The sequence below is a fragment of the Mobula hypostoma genome, chromosome 14, assembly GCF_963921235.1.
Source record: "Mobula hypostoma chromosome 14, sMobHyp1.1, whole genome shotgun sequence".
In the NCBI taxonomy this organism is placed as follows: Eukaryota; Metazoa; Chordata; class Chondrichthyes; order Myliobatiformes; family Myliobatidae; genus Mobula; species Mobula hypostoma.
In genome coordinates this window covers 15,494,555-15,516,889 of record NC_086110.1, presented here as the reverse complement: position 1 = coordinate 15,516,889, position 22,335 = coordinate 15,494,555, and the positions used below count along the sequence as shown (strand labels likewise).

The 22,335-nt window shown below is 42.6% G+C and overlaps 1 protein-coding gene across 2 annotated transcripts in view; it reads left to right on the top strand.

Annotated features, from left to right (window-relative positions):
* Nucleotides 1–22,335, top strand: part of gnao1a (guanine nucleotide binding protein (G protein), alpha activating activity polypeptide O, a) — a 302,643-nt gene that overhangs the window by 82,730 nt on the left and 197,578 nt on the right. For both annotated transcript variants that reach the window (XM_063066714.1, XM_063066715.1), the window contains exon 3: nt 16,033–16,174. In XM_063066714.1, coding sequence (XP_062922784.1) covers nt 16,033–16,174 — 142 coding nt within the window. The remainder of the gene's footprint in view (nt 1–16,032; nt 16,175–22,335) is intronic.

The window sequence follows — 22,335 nt, the reverse complement described above, 5'->3', positions numbered from 1 at the left end:
AACTACTATCTGCTGAGTAACAAATTATGCATTTAAATAAAATACAAATCAGAACATTAACAATGCTACTACAGTCCTATAAAACTATAGTTCCTAATTGTTATGAATGGTGAAATTCATCCCGTATGTAGACTGCCATTGACTGACTTTAAATGAACAAAATCAGTACAGACACCTGGTGTGGACAGTGGACTGCCGTCCTGCAATGCTTTCCAGCATTGCATCCCTCTAATCTTCATTTTCATTATAACATTGAAGATGATTGCCGATATCTTCAAATTCTTTGTAGTACCTAACTTGTTGAAGTAGTGAAATAGTTTCATTTTCACGCCCGGCCATTTCTGGCATCTCCAAGCCTGAATGCTTGAAACCACAGTGAACAAAATAGTTCCAAAGTCTTACTACTTATTTCTCACCAACTATCAGTGACAAGAAAAACTGCTTTTTGAACACAAACACACACAAATGATGCTATTTAAAAAATATTTGCTCTTAGCTAGGTTTACTGTTTAAAGGCCGCACAAGTGCATGTGACTATAAGAGACTGTTCTTCAAAAGTCTTCTGTCCCAATTAAGCAGCAGAGTGTTCCAGATAGTCCAAGGGAATCCTGGTTATTTGCTCAATTGGACTTGTTCTTTAAGAGTTGTTCGAAATAAGAGGCTACTCTGATTAACTGATGGCTCAATTAACCGGAATCCACTGGACTTAACAACAGGTTTCAAAACTATTAAGCAGAACATAAGTGATTGAAGTGAAAGAGAAGCTCGGGTTGGCTTCCAGTTTGTAGGGTTGTTCCCCGAGCCTCGAAGTCTGGTCGCAAATGTTTCATCGCCAGTCGAGGTGACATCATCAGCGCTCAATTGAGTGTTGTATCTGCCGAGTGCTCGCATTTATATTGGTCTGACTTGTCATTCTGATTGGCTGGCTGTTGTGCTGACCACTAGTCTCCACTGGGTCCCGGCCAACCAGATATCGGGGTGGTCTCCGCTGACCCATATCCCTGGCTTGTGAGCGTTGGCTCCTTGGATGTCCATGACTCATCCCTCGGCCCTGATCCCGCAGACACATAGGTTCCTCAATTGTGTCCAGTTCAATATGCTTGTTAATAGAGTCCTCTGTTGAGAACCAATTTCTAAGAATTCTCACGATTTCTTGTTTTGTGCTTCTGCCAGTATTTTTGCAGTTTTGCAGATGAACTTGTGTCCGTCTTGGTCTTCATGTACTGAGATGAGTGACAGACATCGTGTCCCCTGATGTTCATATATTCTCGCGGATAGTTTTCTCCCCTTATGTCCTCGGTAGTGTTGGGAGCAATCTCCACATGGCATTTGGTATGTTACATTTGTTCTCTCCATGTGTGCTGCTGGATCTTTGGTTCTCAAGACTCCAGTAGCAAACATATTGAACTGGATGCAATTTAGGAAGCTATTTGCCTGTGGGATCGAGGCTGAGGGGTGAGCCACAGACACCCGAGGGACCAACGCTCACAAAGCAGGGATACGGGCCAGCGGAGATAACTCAGCTATCCGGTTGGCCGGGTCCCAGTGGAGGCCAGCCACCAGTGCAACAGCCAGCCAATCAGAACGAGTTGGACCAAAATAAACGCGAGCACTCGCCAGAAACAACAGCCAGTTGCACACTGATGATGTCAACTCGGCTGGGGACAAAACGTTTGCGACCTAACCTCCGGGCTCAGTGAGCAAACCTACTACCATAAGTGATTATAAAAGGATGTAACTTGCCTTGTATTTGCCTTTCTTCCCTGCGGCACGCTTTTCCGCTCTAAATGACGGGCCTGATCTGGCATGGGGTTTGAGAGCAGATACCACAGTGCAGGGGCTGGGAGTCACCACATACTCCTGCCCTGCAGGGGAAGGTGAAACTCTTGACAGTCACTACCTGAAGAACTGTGGAGGCTAGGTCTTTGGAAGCACTTAAGGTGGAGGCAGATTTGTGGTCTGAGAGTTATGTGGATCTGGCGCAGAAGAGGAGTTGAGGCCTGGGGTAGATCAGCCATGATCATAATAATGGTGGCACAGCCTCAAGGGGTCTAGTGGCTGACTCCTGCTGCTCTGATCCTGTAGACTGGAGTAGAGAATTGCTGGTAGAACTTGGCCTATGAGTCCATTTTTCTATAGTTATCTGCCTGCCCCACTAACTGATGGCAGTCCTACTCAGAAACTCTTGGAAAGTGTTATTTTGATAGAGTGGTGTAATGCCAACTTGGGCCCTCTCAGAGGGCAGTCAGGAGCAGCCAGAACAAGGAGCTGTGTAGGAGGGGCAGCCATAATAGCCACCTTCCAGGTCACCACCCCTGAGAAGCAAGATTAGATTGTCAGAATGGCTGGGGTGCCAGTCAGGAGGGCAGAGTGAAACAGCTGGCAGAGCGGCTTCGTCACAACTGCAGCAACTTGGGTTTGATCCTCACCTCTGATACAGTCTGTGGGGGGTTTACACATTCTCCCTGAGTGTCCCCTGATGCTGCGCTTTCCTCCCACATCCCCAGGACATCTCGTCACCATCATCATGGGCCATGTCCTATGACATGAGCAATCGTGGTCTCATGACTGTGATCGTTCTTGGCAAATTCTTCTACAGAAATGGTTTGCCATTGCCTTCTGGGCCATTGCTTTACAAGATGGGTGACCCCAGCCATTATCAATACTCTTCAGAGATTGTCTGCCTGGCATCAGTGGTCACATAGCCAGGACTTGTGATCTGCACCAACTGCTCATACAGCCATCCAGCACCTGCGCCCATGGCTTCACGTGACCCTGATCAGGGTGGGTTGGGGGGGGCGCGTTGCTAAGCAGATGCTACACCTTGCCCAAGTGTGACCTGCAGGCTAGCGGAGGGAAGGAGCGCCTTACACCTCCTTTGGTAGAGACGCATCTCCACCCCACTACCCGCAAAGATGTACAGGCAAATCTGCTGGTTAGCAATAGATTGTGACTGGTGTAGGTGAGTGGTAGGATTGGGTGAAGTTGAATGGAGTGTGGGAAGATTGAAAATCGGATTAGTGTTGGAGTTAATGTAAATGGATCTGGATGGATAGCATCGACTTGATGGGCCAAAGGGCCTGCTTCCATACTGGCTGGCTCTTTGAGGGTCAATGAACACCCTGCCTCCTGTGTATGTGTCAGGTAATGAGCCGTAACTTCCTCCCTGCCTCTTGTTTCAAGCATAAGTGGAGGAGGAGGGCATTACTGAATTTACTGAATTTCCTTTCAGGCAGAATCATTGAGGAAAAATCTGCCCTTAAAGTATTTCGTCCCCATGATAACAAAATGTGGGTTTACTTCAATAAAATGCCTTCCATGATTTGAGTTGCCTGCCAGCCTGTCATGAGAATGCAGTTGAAACTGGTGCAGAAAATAGGGTAGGCAATCGGCAACCAGCAATAAGCCTGTAACCAGGTCATCTGTTGCAGAGATGCTGGTTGAGAGATAACAAGGCTATTAAGTGGCTCCATTGTGAGTACAGACTGTAACACCACATGTCCCCACTGCAGGCAAGATCAGCAGCTGCAGAAGCCTGCCGGTATCATCCTCCGTCCTGGGCGCTGACAGCCAGCCCTGTTTATTTATTAGTACACAGGCAGACTGCTCCACACAAGCAGAGAGGAGTTTGTCATTTATGCTGACTTCAATTAAACAGGCAGATTTTATCTTTTCGGTGAATTTGGTATTTATTGTGACACCTTGCCCTGTTTGAATTTTACATGTGGGAAGTAAAGTGTGCAACGTGCTGTCAGGGGTGATGGTAGAGGCAGGTTAGGGACATTTAAGAAACTCTTCAACTGGCACATGGATGATAGAAAGATGAACAGCTACGTAGAAGGTAAGGGTTAGACTGGTCTTGAGTAAGCTAAAGGGTCAGCACAATATTGTGGGCCGAAGGGCCTGTACTGTGATGTAGTGTTCTGTGTTCTGTGTTAAAAAGCACCACTGGTACATGTAAGGGGAGTGAGATCACAGAACTTTCCAGACTGCCCAGTCCCCATACCTGTAGTTGTAACAACAAGTGTGCACCACCCTGCCTCCAACTCAGCTGCTGGTTCATAAGGTCATCCAAAGATTTCCCTCGAATGCCGCATTTAACATCCCTTCAAAGCACTCTGCAGAGACCCTGTAGCTTTCTTTCCTAGTCTAAACCGGTGTGGTCGTAGGAAGAGACAGACACCTGAATGGCCACTGGTCAGCAATGGGAACAAGGATTTGCCTGCTCCAGTAACTGATCCATACCCCTGCTCCAGAAGCCCACTATGTGTACACACAGTTTCCGTATCCTGGGATACGATTGCAATCAGGAAATCCGAATGCTCTGTTAATGGTTACATCTTGCTGGGCTGAGTGAGATCTTCCAGACTTGAGTTACTGCAGGTATGACAGCAGGGTTCAGTGGCCACTGTCATGTCACACATTGCATCGAAAGGAATGTTTTGCTCTTTTATATCGTTAGCATTTTCTTAGGTCATGGATACCTGAGGGTGAGATCTCTAGGGTTTCATGTGGTCATCCACAAGAGCTGCAATAATTCAGAGATTGTGTGTGTATGCCTGTGAACAGTCCAATAGTGATCTTCAGAAAGCAATTCTGTTGCCTCAGTGTCAGATAATCAACAAGACATTGAGGAGGAGAAAAAAGGATCAGCCATGATTGAATGGTGGAGCAGACTCGATGGGCCAAATGGCCGAATTCTGCTCCTGTGACTTAACTTTTCCCGTGATGGACTGGGCTGTATCCATTACTTTTTGTAGGATTTTTCATTCAAGGGCATTGCTGCTTCCACACCAGGCATGATATAACCAGTCAATACACTCTCCAACACTCATCTATAGAAGTTTGTCAAAGTTTTAGATGACATGCCAAATTTTCACAAACTTCTAAGCAGAGGCACTGCTGTGCTTTCTTCATAATGACACTTGCATGCCGGACCTAGAATAGATCCTCTGAAATGATAACTTCAGTTAATTTAAAGTTGCTGACCCTCTCCAATCCTAACCCATCACTTTACTTTTGCTCAGAAGTTGAAAAACACACAAAGTCACTTGGAATGGTAACCATTTTTCCTCAATATTATAATGAATGGCTTCAACAACACATTAGACTGATAACAGGCGTGAAAAATGAGAGGAAACTAGTTCTGTCCTTCATAGGAATAAACATGTGTTTGTATGTTGGACTTTTGAGCTTGATAATATTATGGCAGCTTGTTTTGTAAGTCCATAAATAGGGCATTTGTAATCTGAGGACTTGCTCTCTTCTCATCAATACCATCAGGGAGGAGGTACAGGAGCCTGCAGACCAACCCTCAGTGTTTTAAGAACAGCTTCTTCCCTCTGCCAAAAGCTTTCTGAATATTCTGTGAACCCAAGACACAAACTCATTATTCCTTGTTTGCAGTTAATTTCAGCTTAACTGTTTTGTAATTGTTATGACTTGCACTGTACTGCTGCCACAAAACAACAAATTTTGCGACATACGTTGGTGATAATAAACCTGATTCTGAGAGTCAGGACAATAAATGACCTGATGACTGACCTGACTGCCCGTTGGTTACGAGTAAGGTTTAGGATGACAGGCATTCAATTCCCACTTTGCAGGGAGTTTGTACGTTCTCCCCGTGACCGTGTGGATTTTCTCTGCGTGCTCCTGTGACCTCCCACATTTCGAAGTCCATGGTTTAGCAGGTTAATTAGTGATATGGGTGAAGTTGGGCAGTGCAGGCTCGTTGGGACAGTAAGGCCTGTATGATTTTTCCTACAGTGGGCGAGTCTACGACCAGAGGGCACTGCTTCAGAATACACAGATGTCCCTTTAGAACAGAGATGAGGAGGAATTTATTTTGCCAGAGGGTGGTGAATCTGTGGAATTCATAGCCACAGACTGCTGTGGAGGCCAAGTCATTGAAGATATTTAAAGTGGATGTTGCTAGGTTCTTCATTACTAAGGGTATCAAAGGTCACGGGGAAAACGTAGGAGAATGGGGCTGACAGCAATAATAAATCAGCCATGACAGAATGGTGGAGTAAGCTTAATGGGCCCAATAGCCAAATTCTGCTCCTATGTCTTACAGTTCAAGGTCTTATAAATAAAAATCACAAGAAACAGGAGAATGAGTAGGTTAACCAGCACCTCTAAACTGTTCATTATTTAGTCAGGTCATCCAATATTGACCTCAGTGCCACTCCCCCACTAACACCATTCCCCTTGACTCCTTTGCATTTCAAATTCCTGTCAGTTTCCACCTGGAATATATTCAATGGTGTCACCTCCAGAGCCTTTTCTGTCTTAGACAATTCCAAAGATCCACGATCCCCTAAGGAAAGAAATCATTCCTCATTTCCAAGTTTAATGGACACCGCCTTACTCTGAAATGTACATCCTAGTTCCAAATACGCTATGGGAAACATCCTCTCAGTATCCACCTTGTCAAATCCCTTGAAATCTAGTGATCTCAAGAGTTCAAAGTAAATTTATTATCGATGTCTATATATGTCACCATATAAGACTCATTTTCTTGTGGGCATGCAAAGTTCAAATTTATTATCAAAGGACATCCTGTATATGTCCCGTTATACAACCCTGAAATTCGTTTTCTTGCGGGCATTCACAGTAAGTACAAAGAAACATAATAGAATCAATGGAAGAATGCACGTAGCAAGACGGACAAACAGCCAATGTGTAAAAGTCAACAATCTGTGCAAATACAAAAAACAAAATCAAAATTATAATAATAAATAAATATTGAGAGCAGGAGATAAAGAATCCTCGAAAGTGAGTCCATAGGTCATAGGAACAGTTCAGTGTTGGGCTGAGTGAAGTTGAGTAAAGTTATCCCCTCTGCTTCACAGTAGATACAAAGAAATAAAATAAATTTAATGAAAAACTACAAAGACTGACAACTAATATGCACAAAAGACAAACTCTGCCAATACAGAATAAATAGTAAAAAAATACGAAGAACATGAGTTGTAGGGTCCTTGAAAATGGGTCCATACAGTAAATTGTGGAATCAGTTTGGTGTTGAGGTGTGTGAAGTGATCCACGCTGGTTCAGGAGCCTGAAGGTTGAAGCGTAATAACTGTTCCTGAACCTGGTGGTGTGGGACCTGAGGCTCCTGTGCTTTGCTCCTGATGACAGCAGCAAGAAGAAACAATGTCCTGGATAGTGGGTGTCCTTGATTAGGGATGCTGCCTTCTTATGGCACCGCTTCTTGCTGATGTGCTCAACGGTGGGAAGGGCTTTTCCTGTGATGGACTGGGCTGTATTCTAAGTTTTCCTGTTCGTTGCACCAGGCCATGATGTAACCCGACAGCACTCTACTGCATAGTGTAACTTATGTTTAAGAATTGTACACAGTACCCCAGGTGTGGTCTCATACCACGCCACATGCCGTAAATGCCAACACGTTTCCCTATTGCCCCAGTTCCACACATGATGCATGCAATGTCCTGTTCATGCAGTTCCCTACATACAAGGTCGGAGGAGGAGGATGAAGTATGATCAAAACCCAACAGCTCACACTTCCAGCATAGCGTTAAACACAGTATAAAGTGGTGCTGCGCCATTGCTGCTGTAACAAAAGCAGTTTAGTGGGTCTGGTACCAAACTGCAGTTGCTGAACAGACTGAACCATGGATTTTCAGCCAATGTGGCCCTGTAAAGGGCAATGGAACAATGGAGTCCTGATGGAGAGTCTGGGCCTGGAACGTCAACTGTTTATTCATCTCTGTAGATGCTGCCTGACCATTTTCTGTGTCTTACTCTCGATTTCCAGCATGTGCAGAATCTCTTGTATGATTTAATTAAAAATCAAATTTATTGATGTTGAGGTGAAAGTACTCAATTCCTTTGGCAAAAATGTATGATTTGCTTTATATTTACACAGAGAGGTGAGATCAGGTATAACACCCCATCCAGCATCCACTCTGTACTGCTGGAGGAGGTAGTGCTGTAGGTTCTCAATTTTCTCGTGATGTAAAAGCTGGCCATTCGGTCCATTTAGTCTGTGATGTTTCACCTCATCTTTGGAATGTGTGAAAAAAAACAGAACTCAAGGAGAAATCCACACAGTCGCAGAGAAAGCGTGTAAACTCTACACGGACAGCCCCAGAAGTCAGGGCTGAACCTGGGTTATTGGAGCCCTACTGTGTGGCTTTACCACCCAAAGTGAGCATCTACCTGCGGAAACTATTGAAGCAGGAAGGATTCTTCCCTTTTAGAAGAATGGTGGTGGATCTCATTGAAGCCTATCGAATATTGAAAGGCCTAGGTAGAGGGGATGTGGAGAGGTTGTGTGTGTGTGTGTGTGCGCGCGCGCACACGCACGCGCATGCTTATTTGTTATAGTGGAGGGCGTCTCGGATCAGAGGACACAGCTTCAGAATAGAAGGACGTCCCTTTAGAACAGAGACGAAAAGGAATTTCTTTAGCCAGAGGGTGGTGAAACTTTAGAATTCATTGCCACTGATGGTTGTGGAGGCCTAATCTTTGACTATATTTAAAGCAGAGACGAGAAGGAATTTCTTTAGCCAGAGGGTGGTGAAACTTTAGAATTCATTGCCACTGATGGTTGTGGAGGCCTAATCTTTGACTATATTTAAAGCAGAGGTTGTTAAGTTCTTGATTAGTAAAGCTGTTAAAGGTTATGAGGAGAAGGCAGGAGAATGGGAATGAGAGGACTCAATGGGCCGAATGGCGTAATTTCTGCTCCTGTGTCTTCTGGTCTGATGGATTTCAGGTAATTGAGCTGATTGTCATCTGACACTGGAACTCAAATGCTAATGGAGCAGGAAGGGAAAGAGGGACAACACACAACCCCTGTGTTGTGGCCATTTGGGCAACAGAAATTCATTTTTACACAAATTACTAATTATTACAAAAAAGTTTAAGGTACAGAATAAAATTTGCTTTCAAGGTACATGTCTGGGAAGTAAAATAAATAAATAAGCATAATTATTTATCTCAGCTTGTGTTTCTTGACATACGTGTCATTGATGCAGCTTCTCATTATGAAAGCTCACGATACACACCGTTTTCTGTGCACCAATAATGCAAGGGTCTCCTGTATTTATAGTGCATAGAAATTACAACATGGAAATAATCCACTTAGCTGAGCCGGTCAGTGTTTTAACAAGACTCTCTGCTCCAGCCTTAGGCAAAAAATCATTTTATCTGTTAGTTTTATTTTTAGCTTTGTTGTACATGATTCATGTTCGTACATAGAGTGCATTTGGACTTGTAAGGAGGACAATGGTTCGTGTGAGGATTATTTGTACGAAGCCCTTTACTTAAGGTACCAGATCAATAACTTTTAACAATCCAGCCTATCATGTCAGAGTTCATTAGCCTGTAGATTTTGTGCATTTTGCAATCTGGGACAAATTGTGATTGGCCAATTCGGTAGATGCTGTGGTGGTTATAATGTTTGAACTACATGTGCTATGTATGACATCTGCATGCTTTCTTAAAACAAATTGTACCCCTGCCTAAAGAATGGCATGAACCTTCCAAATGAATAACCACAGTATGGGTTGTAACTGCTGTATATCACCACATAACTATGACAAATTTTAAGATTCCGGAGCAAGGTAGGAAGTCCAGAACTTGTGCTTCTGTTTTCAGAACAACTGTGCTTCACGGTGGGATTCCTCCTCAGCTATGCCCCTATAGTCATCAGTAAAATTCCAGGCTCTTCCTCATTTTGACCATGGTGATTGGACTCTCGGGAAGACAATAAGGGCTTCTCATTTTTGGGCAGCAGATACGCTCCCATTCTTCAATCACTGGACAATATCCCTGTTAATAACTGGTTGGAATAGCTTATGATCTGCTAAATATCCTTCAAAATAATAAATAATTATATAATACACAAAGGATATGACTGTACAATGGCGGAATCCATAATTACAAATCTAGAATGGATGTTATGTTGATCATATTATTCAGAAGTGTGTAAATAAGCCCTTATTAAGCCCACTGTAAACAACATGCCGGAAATACTCAGCAGTTAAGCCGGCAGAATACAGAAACAGACTGAATGTTTCAGGTTGAAGATCCCTTGTCGGAACTTAATTGTTCTGACATGTAGTCCTCCACCTAAAACATTCACTCAGTTCCTCTTTCCACAGCTACTGCCTGGCTAGCTGTTATTTCAAGCTCTCTTTTTAGCTTTCCCTATTAAACCCAGTTCTCATGGCTTGAGCCTTCTAAAGCCGTGCATTCATAACTTAACCTTTCTGTTGCCAAGATTGTCGATGGAATAGAATGCACATTAAAATCACCTTAGCCACCGAAATCAAAGTTCGATATTCCGAATCTGGACATTTGTTCTAGGTTGTGAGAATTTAAAAGTTTTGTCAAGCTTATGTTTACATTTCATTCTGGTTACATATCATTAGAATAATTGAGTATTCTTTCATGGAATCTGATCAGATGACTTATTCCTGAAACAATGATCCTTTTAAGCAGCAGTGGTGTGTTAAATGGGCAGAAACGCTGTGAAAGGAGTGATATCAGAGCATTGAAGGGGCTGTGATACAGCATCAAGGATTCAACAAAGCATCATTTGGTATGTTTGAGCACCACTTGGTCTGTGTTCAAGTAGCCTTTTATTTGTATCTTGAAAGGAATATCAAGCACGTGGTTTGGCTGGGTGTCCAGTTGGAATCGTCTCACGCTTTAAGTTGCTGCCTCCAACTGGCATCCCTTCCAATAATGAAAAGACCCAAATTCCTTCTGAGTTTAAACCAGGCAGGTCACATTTTGAACCACAGAATCGCACTTCCTATCCAAGCAGCCAATTGGCAGCTGCTCAAAAGCTTGCTGTAATGATGCAGCCCTGTTAGATGGGGAAGATCAGCCTGTCAATGGGAGATCCTACTTATTAGCCCACTAGAGACACATGACTGAGATTAGCAAGATGACTATCAAGGGTTTCTTTCAGAGGGGGTAAAGGAGATTTACCAGGATGTTTGGAGCAAAGGAGGATGAGAGGTGAATTGATAGCGCTGTACGAGATGATAAGAGGCATAGATTGAGTGGATCACCAGAGACTACTTCTCAGGCTGGCAATGGCTAATACAAAGGTGTATAATTTTAAGGTGTTTGGAGGAAAGTATATTGGGGGTGGGGATGTCAGAGGTAAGTACTTTACAAAGAGTGATAGGTGCATGGAACACCCTGCCAGAATGGTGGTAGAGACAGATACTTTAGGGCCATTTAAAACATTCTTAGATAGGCACATGAATGATAGAAAAGTGGAGGGCTTTGTAGGAGGGAAGGTAATGATCTTAGAGTAGGTTATAGGTTGGCACTACATCTTGGGCCAAACGGCCTGTAGTGTGCTGTAAAGCATGCAGTGCATGAAGGACTGAACAGTGAAATAAAGCAAGATGTACAGTTCAATTGATTGAAAGCTTGGAATTTTAAAATCTGGTTAGGAAGAAGAAAAAGATGGGATGAAAAATTCTATAATTTTCATGTCAGAGGATTGGATGAGTTGAAGTGCAGAGGGAATGAATGAAATGGAAACCTGTTGGTGGGAACCGGACTTCTATATTGGAGTCGCAAACAACAGGAATTCTGCAGATGCTGGAAATTCAAGCAACACACATAAAAGTTGCTGGTGAACACAGCAGGCCAGGCAGCATCTCTAGGAGGAGGTACAGTCGACGGTTCAGGCCGAGACCCTTCGTCAGGACCTTCTCGGCCTGAAACATCGACTGTACCTCCTCCTAGAGATGCTGCCTGGCCTGCTGCGTTCACCAGCAACTTTGATGTGTGTTGCTTCTATATGGGAGTGATGTTTTTCATTGTCGGAGCTTTTGCTGGGGCCATATAGAAATTATTCTACCTGAACCATCCACACCTTTAGAGAGAAATTGTTTAAATGGCGCATAAGATGGTCAGGCTGTGTTCTGGGATCATTGGTGGGTGTGGTGCAGGCACTGGGGAGATTGCATGGACTCGCAAGTCTTGAAGTGATGTAGGACTGTTGTCTGCTCTGCTCTAGCTGAGAGAGGGGATGGGAAAGTTCTGTTTGAACAGTTGAGGTAGTTAGTGGGATGAGAGTGTTCTCATCTGAAGCATCTTATGGGATTAAAAATATCAAATTGAGGCAGAAATTGTAGCAGGGAAATAAGGATTTCCAAGAATAGAGGTTAATATATGATAGTTAATTAGTTGTGATTAACATTATCTAATTAGAGAGGTATATAGCAGAGCATGAGGTAAAAGGCATCACCTTGTCTATACTGACATTGCAGAGATGAGTAATTTGCAGATAAATTGTGTTGAAGGGAAATTAAAAGAATCTAAAGGAAGATATTAGCCTAAATTATAATCAAGCTTAAATATTTTCCTGAACAAAAGAATAAATCCAAATGTGAGAGTGGATAGACCTCTTCCTGTGGGGTAATTACTTTTGACTTCTGATTATTAAGACTAAATGAGTCCAAACTGGAATGCACATTGAAGTCATAAACTGATAGCAATGCCTTTACAGAGAGATGGCCTGTGAATTGGGTTGAATATGGAAAAGCATAATCTGAGGAGGCATATTTAATAAGACAAGAATGCATGTGCATCATTCCCATATTCAGAAGCATCTCACAGTGCTACTGAATTGTTCCGTAGTTATGCAGGGATCACAGTGAGCATGTCGCGTAGATGGTTTAATTTATTTTGATGTGATCTCTTCGGAAAGAACTCGGTATAGATATCAGGCAGAAATCCTGCAACCATGAAATCCTTTAACATCCATTCCAGCTCCATAACAAGCAGATTAGAATATGGTATGTATCCCATTTAAAGAGGGGCCCTCAAAACAGTGCAGCGCCACCTCCGTACTGCAGCAAGAGACAGGCCAGTTCATATGTTAGGTCCCTGAAGTGGGATTTGAACTTTCAGCATTCTGACATAGAGGTGAGAGCGCTACCAACTGAACTTGTTTCTAGATTTAAAATCAGGGTAATATAAATGATAGAGTTGAGATATTAAGAAAAAAGCAGGAGAAAATCAATGAATGAGTAACTGATTGCAGTGATCATTGTAATATTGACAGGCTAAAGTGTTCTTAGATCAATATAAAGAGCAATAGAGCTTCAAGGTTATTGGTAGAGTGGGTAAGTGAATATTCGTTAGTTCATAGGGACCAGGTTAGGATCTAACAGTTTCATTATATTAATATACTCCCAAGTGAATTGTGCAGAAACATAATGTGGAAAAAAATCCACCAATCTGTAGAATGGGAAAGAAACTTTTGTTTCCTAATTCTGAACAGATAAATATGTAACATTGCTGAAATGGAAGAATTTGCTGTTTACTTGTAGGAAAGGTCTATCCTGAATGAGTTTTGAATCACTTTGTGGAGAGTTTTATGTTGTTGAGAATAATATTGACAATTGGCATTTTATACCAGAAGACCAGGAATGATGATGAGAAGATGAGATGGGCGAATAAGTCATCAGATAGGATTTTAGTGTCACTGGAGCTGGGTGAAATAATGGCAGGACTGGAAGATTGACTGCCACCCAACTGCATCTGGATTTAGCTGCTTTGAAATGCTGTTTTTTTTTCAGCACAGCGTGATTAAATAGGAGTGAAATGGGATAACAATCATTTCCAGTTTGTTTCATTCCGCTCTGGAAACTTTACCAGATACTTCCTGTTCTCATCACCTTTTGCACCTGCCACCATCTCCATGTCAGTCATACAAGTCATGCACCACTTCCTTTGGAGAGTTGTGGGTACTTGGACTGCTAGAGCACTCACCAAAGCTAGCTTTCAGCCCCAGCAAGGTCATGCCTTTTATATTTCATCCTTCTGACTACCCTACCTTTGCAACCCTTCAAGGTGTCACTAATTCTCTAGGGTAGCTGACATGTCCCCAATTATTGGAACCAATCCCTCAGCTCCCATCCTTTATGAAAGTTCCCTGCTGGCCACTAAAACTTCCTCGGTGGCAACTTCTCTTCCCCACCTCCGTCCTGGTGTTGATCCTTCCCTGTAAATACAAGAAGTACCACACCCTCCTGTAGCACCCAATAAGCTGGACCCCAGGCACTACAAAGTTGCCATGATGACCAGTTTTTAGCACTCCACTATAAAGAAGGGTCTTGCCCAAATCATCAACTGTTCATTCCTCTCCATAGCCGCTGCTTGACTTGTTGAGTTCCTCTAGCACTTTTGTGTGTGTTGCTCAAGATTTCTGGTATCTTGACTATACCTAAATTCTGAACTGATTCCACAACCTGCAGACTCACTTTCAAGCACTCTGCAACCCATGTTCTCACATGGTGTTTCTAGGTCTTCGATTTTTGTAGTTTTTCATAGATTTTAATGCATTTCTTTGTCTTACGGTGAATTTCTGCAAGCAAATGAATCTCAAGGTAGTATATGGTGACAAATACGTACATTGATAATAAATTTGTTTCAAACTTTGAATGTCTAGAAAAGAGTCCAGAAAAATAAATCTAGAGCTAATATCTGGCTGTGTGTATGAGATGATGGAAGTTGTTGCGATGAGTTAGGATTCATGGATAGGTTCAGAAGCAGGAGTTTTCAATATTAACAAGGGCTGCTTGGCTGGAATTGGTGACTACACTGCAGAAGTGGTCACAGAGCAACTGCATTAGAAGTGCGCTAATTTTAGTAGAAAGCCTTTTTGTAAACACATGGTTCAGGTCAATATACTCCACAATTGTATATTTGCTTAATGAATATCTGCCACCAGTCCGTAACCAGGGAAGTAAAGCACTCACTGATGAACACACTTAGGCGCTTTGCTTTTTGTCTTGCCAACATATCACACAAAGGTTAAAGTCTGAATGGGTACTGAGGTCACATGCCTAAATGTGGGAATGACTGCATATTTTTAAATTTATTAATTGGAAATGTAGATAGCAAATCTGAGTTCCTGATTCACAGCCCGTGTACAGTAAATGAGTTCATGTTGGAAACAGAAGAGAAACTGCAGGTGCTGAAATCTAGAACAAAACACAAATAACTGGAGAAACTCAGTGGATCGAGCAGCATCTGTGGAAGCAAAGGGATGGATGATGTTCCGGGTTGAGTCCCTGCATTAACACTGAGTTCCTCCAGCAGTTTGCTTTTTGGGTTCTAGTTAGTATTGGAATCCTAGAAACAGGGAGGAACATGAGATTGAAAAACAACTTGGAATGAATCTTAGGGTCGTACACCATAGAAACAGGCCCTCTGACCGAACAAGTCCTACCCGTACCAATCCAAATTATCGGCAGTTTGTCTGCTCATATTATGCCTTCGCGATTTATGTGCTCGTCCAGAGGCTTCTTAAGTGTTATGAGTGTGTCTGCCTCCACTCCCTTTTCAGGCAGTGTATTACAAATGGCAAGTACCCTCTGGGTGGGAAAAAATCCCTTCCTGACACCCATTCCAAACCTCTTACTCGTCACCTTAAACCTTTGCCTTCTGGTCTTAGACTCCTTTGCCATAGGCAAAGGACTTTTCTTTCTACCTTATCTATTCCTCTCATAATTTAGTATTGCTCCATCAGGTACCCCCCTCAGCCCATTCCACGCCAAGGAGAACAAACACAGTCTATCCAATCTCTCCTAATAAATGAAATGTTCCATTCTAGGCCACATCCTAGTGAATCCCTTCTGCATCCTCTCCATATAATAAAATCCTTCCTGTACGATAGTGACCAGAATTTCACACGATATTCCAGCTGTAACCTAACCAACATTTTGTAAATTTATAGCAAGACCTCCATGCTGTTGTACAGTCCATGTGCCTTCTTCACCACCTTATCTACCTTTTATGCCACCTTCAGGGACCTTTGCAAAGGTTTATAAGATAGAGGAACATTAAGTCGAAGCAGCTAAGAAGAGTATACACAAAGGAAAATTGGAAACTTGCACAGGTTATTCACTGTTTGAAAAGTTTCATGACAAGAATATGGGAATTGCCTTGAAAGGACTTGGTAGAACTGGTGGTAGATTAGGTTTTGTTTTATCCTTAACGCTGTCATTTGTGTTTCTGCAGGATTATCCATGAGGATGGATTCTCTGGTGACGATGTGAAGCAGTACAAACCTGTGGTATACAGCAACACCATTCAGTCACTGGCAGCCATTGTCCGTGCCATGGATACTCTAGGCATTGAGTATGGCGACAAGGACAGAAAGGTACACTGGTAAAAACATTATAACTCTGCGGCACTAAAACCAAAGCACAGCAGTATAAAATGATTCACATTGGACCCGGGAAACATGAGCTTCATCCAGTAAACGTGGGATGTACATGACAGGCATTGGAATACATATTATCTTTGTTTAATTAAAATGTCAACGCTTGAAATCGTGGTAGAATAAGGAAGTGAGTATGGAATATACTGGCCAGATAAGTTATCCGCATCACACGACTTATCATTGGGATCTCAATTATAGAAAAATATGAATGAATCTTGTACCTTGCAGTTATAGAGTTTATAATAATGTCCTTCATGTTTTACATCTGAGCAAATATATGTTTTGCTTCCTGAGTGACAGAGGCATTGATAATTTGTTCACATTAAATTTGACGGTTTGGTTCTGTATGCTGTGACACCCTTGTGCTCTGCTGCTTGGTCCCAGGGCAAGAGTCTCTCTTCCTCTCTGCTGAACTAAAACTTTGTCCAGTTTCCATTCACAAGCATCCTGTGAATTGGCTCACACCACTGGCCAACTCAGGGCAAAATGGGCAACATGCTTCCATTGAGCTTGGAAAGAGGTGCCCGTGCAGAATTTTAAGCAGATCATTAGCTCCTTTGCTGCAGTATTTCAAACACAGCTTAATGCACGGTGGAGCTTGATCATGCAGATTTGGTGACATTGGTGTAGAGAGCAAATGGACTCCCTCCTGTGGTCTGGAGATTTGAAGGTTTGCACTATTTTCTCAGCCAAGTTTATGAAAATGCAATCTTAGAATCAATTCTGAGTTTATTTTGTTATTAGATTACAACCAATGAGTCATTATTGAGGGGTTTAGGCACATTAAATAGTAGGCTCAATCAATTCTCCCCACTCAACTCAAATATACTCAGATCTAAGCATAACACTGTGGCCAGGACTGGACCTTGATCCTGATGGTGGAATATGTGAAAGTTCTGAAAGTGTAAAACTCATTTGATTTGCACTGGTTTAATGCACAATTCAGGAGGATCTTCACTTCCATTCTGTAGACAAATAAGCTCATGAAATTGCCATGGCAACCGTGCTGAAATGTTAATAAAATGCTGACCAAAAAGGAATCTTCTGTGCTAATGCACGTACAATATATAACTGAAAGAGAAAACAGAGATGTGTAATGGTGGAGCCAAAAACATAAGAAATTCAAAAACAGCTCCATGTTATTGGAAGGTAGATAGTGTTGCATTTAATGCAGCCATCTGATCAACATGATTAGTTATTTCAGAAACAGGCTTATTATCACTGACATATGTCATGAAACTTGTTGTTTTGTGGCAGCACTCCAGTGCAAAACATTGGAAAACTATAAATTACTATAAAAAAATGTATAAAAATTAAATCGAGTAGGTAGTGCAAAAAGAGAGCAAAAAGCTCTTCCTAAAACATTGTGTGTGTCTGTGTGTGTGTCTGTCTGTCTGTGTGTGTGTGTGTGTGTGTGTGTGTGTGTGTATGTGTGTGTGTGTGTCTATGTCTGTGTGTGTGTGTGTGTGTGTGTGTGTGTGTGTGTGTGTGTCTGTATGTGTGTGTGTGTGTGTGTGTGTGTGTCTGTGTCTGTGTGTCTGTATGTGTGTGTGTGTGTGTGTGTGTGTGGTTGTGTGTGTGTGTGTCTGTGTGTGTGTGAGTGTGTGTGTGTGTCTGTGTGTGTGTGTGTGTGTCTGTTTGTGTGTGTGTGTGTGTGTGTGTGTGTGGTTGTGTGTGTGTGTCTGTATGTGTGTGTGTGTGTGTGTGTGTGTGTGTGGTTTTGTGTGTGTGTGTGTCTGTGTGTGTGTGTCTGTCTGTATGTATGTGTGTGTGTGTGTGTGTGGTTGTGTGTGTGTGTGTGTCTGTGTGTGTGTGAGTGTGTGTGTGTGTGTCTGTATGTGTGTGTGTCTGTGTGTCTGTATGTGTGTGTGTGTGTGTGTGTCTGTGTGTGTGTGAGTGAGTGTGTGTGTGTGTGTGTGTGTCTGTGTGTGTGTGTCTGTATGTGTGCGTGTGTGTGTGTGTGTGTGTGTGTGGTTGTGTGTGTGTGTGTGTCTGTGTGTGTGTGAGTGTGTGTGTGTGTGTCTGTCTGTCTGTCTGTCTGTCTGTCTTGGGCTCCTGTACCTTCTCCCTAATGGTGGCAATGAGAAGAGGGCATGATATCTCAGAAAAGCTGTAAATGATTGGGAAGCAATATATATTTAAAATAGTGCAAACAGGTCGCATGTGCATGAGTGCAGTATATATTTCAAATCAAGTTTATTGTTAATTTACATGTTTACCGCCAAACGAGACATTTCTCTGGGTCGGGGTGTAAAGCAGAGTAGTATACATAACACACATGTAACACACAATAACTTAGGAAAATTCCAGAATTCTGGAGTTCCCTTCATTAAATTGGAAGCTAAAGTAAGAGGAGTTTGTCCGATCTTGTTGTCAGAATCAGAGTGGGGTGATCTTGTTTTGAATCCTGCTTTTCGCCGAGTTTCACACGTGAGCTGCACCTCAGGGACAATTCAGCTGTTATAGCAAGTGATAAACAACAAATAACAACTCAGTCTCCATTCAATTCTTAGGTAAAAATGGCAACACGATCTGGTTAAGCGGCCATTGTTTATGCCATTATGTGAACCTCTTCTTTAATTAATTATCTAATAAAAACCCTTGTGATTATCATGTTGTTTGCACAAGACTCAGAGTTTAATGCAATGGAATGCCTTCTCGTATTATCTTTTAATTTCCTCTTCAGAGGCTCATTGGGTTATTCGTTTACAAAGATGTATAACTTCAAGCAGTTGTAGGGTATAAAATTTACTCTTGTGAGTTGGTGGAATATTTTTCTCTCTTCCCTCCTGGTCGACCTCGGTCCTGGAAAGTGCAGACTTCACTGGACAATTAGACCATGGACAGGCTTCCTTCCAAATCTTGATCTCAAGATGGGCCTTCATGGTAGGAGTCAGGAGCCACTCCCCTGTGGGTGCAACACAATGGACACAGTGCACCACTACCTGACCGCAGATGGCAGCTTCAACGGGGGTTAATAGTTCGTGATTAGGAGCTGGAAAGCCTGCTGGGCTTTGACTGCCTCATCCAGAAATCCAACTGTAGTCAGCATTAAGGGTTAAATGACTGTTTTGACTCTTTCTTTGGGTTAAAAACACATGTCCTTCATCATCTAGTTTGATTTAACTGACGATATGCACGGTCCTGGAAGAAGAAATTAACTAAAAAGTACTATTTTTGAAAAGTGCTTACCCAGAATTGATAGGAAACAAATAGATGTGTTCCATAGCTGGTAGTTCCCTTGAGACTGGTGTGATTTATTTATTTATTTATATGGCGATGCGGTGTGGAATAGCCCTTCTGGCCTTTTCGAGCCATGCTGCCAGCAGACCACCAATTTAACCCCAGCTTAATCATGGAGCAATTTACAATGAGCAATTCCACCACTAGCCAGTACACCTCTGGAATGTGGGAGGAAACCAGAGCACCGTAAGGAAACCGACACATTCCACAGGAAGGAGGTACAAGCTCCTTACAGAGGACTCTGAACACCAACACCCCGAGCTGTAATAGCATCGTGTTAACATTATGCTGCAGAATGATTATAGTTGTTATGTAGAGGATATTCCCTTAAGACCATATAATGTGATTAAAGCTGTTATGTAGAAGTTATTTCTGCAGGTATAATTAGAAATGTTATACAAAGGATACTCGGTGTCCAAACGATCTCCTGCTCAGGATCACTGACAATACTAACCTCTCTTTTTCACACAAACTACATTTGCTAATCTTCCCCCCACCCCCATCTGCACAGTCCTGATCTCTGACTCCTGAAACTAGGAGCTGGAGCTGGTGGGTGACTCCTTCAGAGTGAGGGCTGCCCACCAGCTGCCTGACCAGCTCTCCTCCGCGCAACGACTATTCAAATCACCACCAACAACATCTTGTTAGATTTGTTTTCTCTGAAAAATGTCAATACTTATAAAAGTGAAATGACTGCATTTGCCTCTGTTTTTCGTAACACATTACTCCACCTCCACTGTTCTCTTCCCCAACTATGCATTGTGTTAGTTCATTTCATCCCCCAGTCCCTTTATCCAGAATCATAGTCATACAAGAGTACAGCACAGAAACAGGCCGTTCAGCCCATCTGCTCTGTGCTGAACCATTTAAACTGCCCAATCCCATCGACCTACACAGACCATAGCCCTACACACCCCTACCATCCATGTACCTATCCAAACTTCTCTTAAAGGTTGAAATCAAGCTTGCATGCACCACTTGTGCTGGCAGTTCATTCCTCACTTTCACAATCCTCTGAGTGAAGAGCTTTCCACCATGTTCCAGAAGCAGAACCGGAATTAGAATCAGGTTTAATATCACCGGCATCTGTCATGACATTTGTTAGCTTAGCAGCAGCAGTACCATGCAATACCTGATAATATAGAAAAAATAAATTAGTAAATCAATTACAGTAGTATATATATGTAGTTAAATTAAAAATAGTGCAATAAACAGAAATGACAAAAATGAGGTAGTGTTCATGGGTTCAATGTCCATTTAGGAATCATATGACAGAGGGGAAGAAGCTGTTCCTGAATCACTGAGTTTGTGCCTTAAGGCTCCTGTACCTCCTTCCTGACGGTAACAATGAATAAAAGGAATGTCCTGGGTGATGGAGGTCCTTGATAATGGATGCCGCCTTTCTAAGACGATGTCTTGGATACAACAGAGGCTAGTACCCAAAGTGGAGCTGATTAATTTTGCAACTTTCTGTAGCTTCTTTCAGTCCTGTACAGTAGATCCCCCCACCCCCATACCAGACAGTGATGCAACCTGTCAGAATGCTCTCCACTGTGCATCTGTCAAAGTTTTTGAGTGTCTTGGGTGACAAACCAAATCCCCTCAAACTCCTAATGAAGTGTAGCCACTGTCTTGCCTTCTTTATAGCTGTATCGATATGTTGGGACCAGGTTAGATCCTCAGATATCTTGACACCCAGGAACGTAAAATTGCTCACTCTCCCCACTTCTGAATGCTGTGTGAGGATTTCTTTGTGCTCCCTTGCCCTACCCTTTCTGAAGTCCACAATCAGTTCTTTGGTCTTACTGACATTGAGTGCAAGGCTGTTACTGCATCATCACTCAACTAGCTGGTATATCTTGCTCCTGTACGCCCTCTCATCTCCATCTGGGATTCTGCCCTTAAACTTCTCACTTTTCACTATTAACCCATGAATTCCTGGTTGTAGTTCCACCCAACCTCAGTGGAAAAACCTTGCTTGCATCTACCCTATCTGTACCCCTCATAATTTTGTATACCTCCTCTCATTCTTCTACATTTCAATGAAGAAAGCCCTAACCTATTCGATCTTTCCTTATAACTCAGGTCCTTCACTCTCGGCAAAATTCTTGAAAATTTTCTCTGTACTCTTTCAACCTTCTTTATATCTCCTCTGTAGGTAGGTGACTAAAACTGCGCACAATATTCCAAATTAGGCCTCACCAACACCTTATACCACTTCAACATAACATTTCACCTCCAGTACTCAATACTTTGATTTATGAAGGCCAATGTGCTAAAAGCTTTCTTTGTGAGCCATCACAACTGTGAATTATGGACCTATATTCCCAGGTGCCTGTATCTACACGCTCCTTCCCTGGTTGGTCCTACTGAAGTGCTGCATTAAATTCTATCTGCCATTTTTCAGCCCATTTCTCCAACTGGTCCAGATCCTGCTGCAAGCTCTGATAGTTTTCCTCACTGTCCACTACACCCCCAATCTTGGTGTCATCTGCAAATTTGCTAATCCAGTTAACTACATTACCATCCAGATCATTGATATTAATGACAATCAGACAATTATTTCTTGGTTTATTTTTAGTGCCTTTCTTAAACAACAGAACAACGTTAGCTATCCTCCAATCCTCTGCTACCTCACTTGCTGCTAAGGATGATTTACTGCTACGGGCTCCTGCAATTTCTGCACTTGTCTCCCACAGAGACTAAGGGAATTCCTTGTCTGGCTCTGGGGTCATAATCACCCTAATTTCCCTCAAGTCAGTAAACATCCCCACCTCTGCAATCTGTATATGGTCCATGACCTTCCTGCTGCTTCTGTAGACTCTGACCTTCATAGTTTACCTTTCTGATCTTCC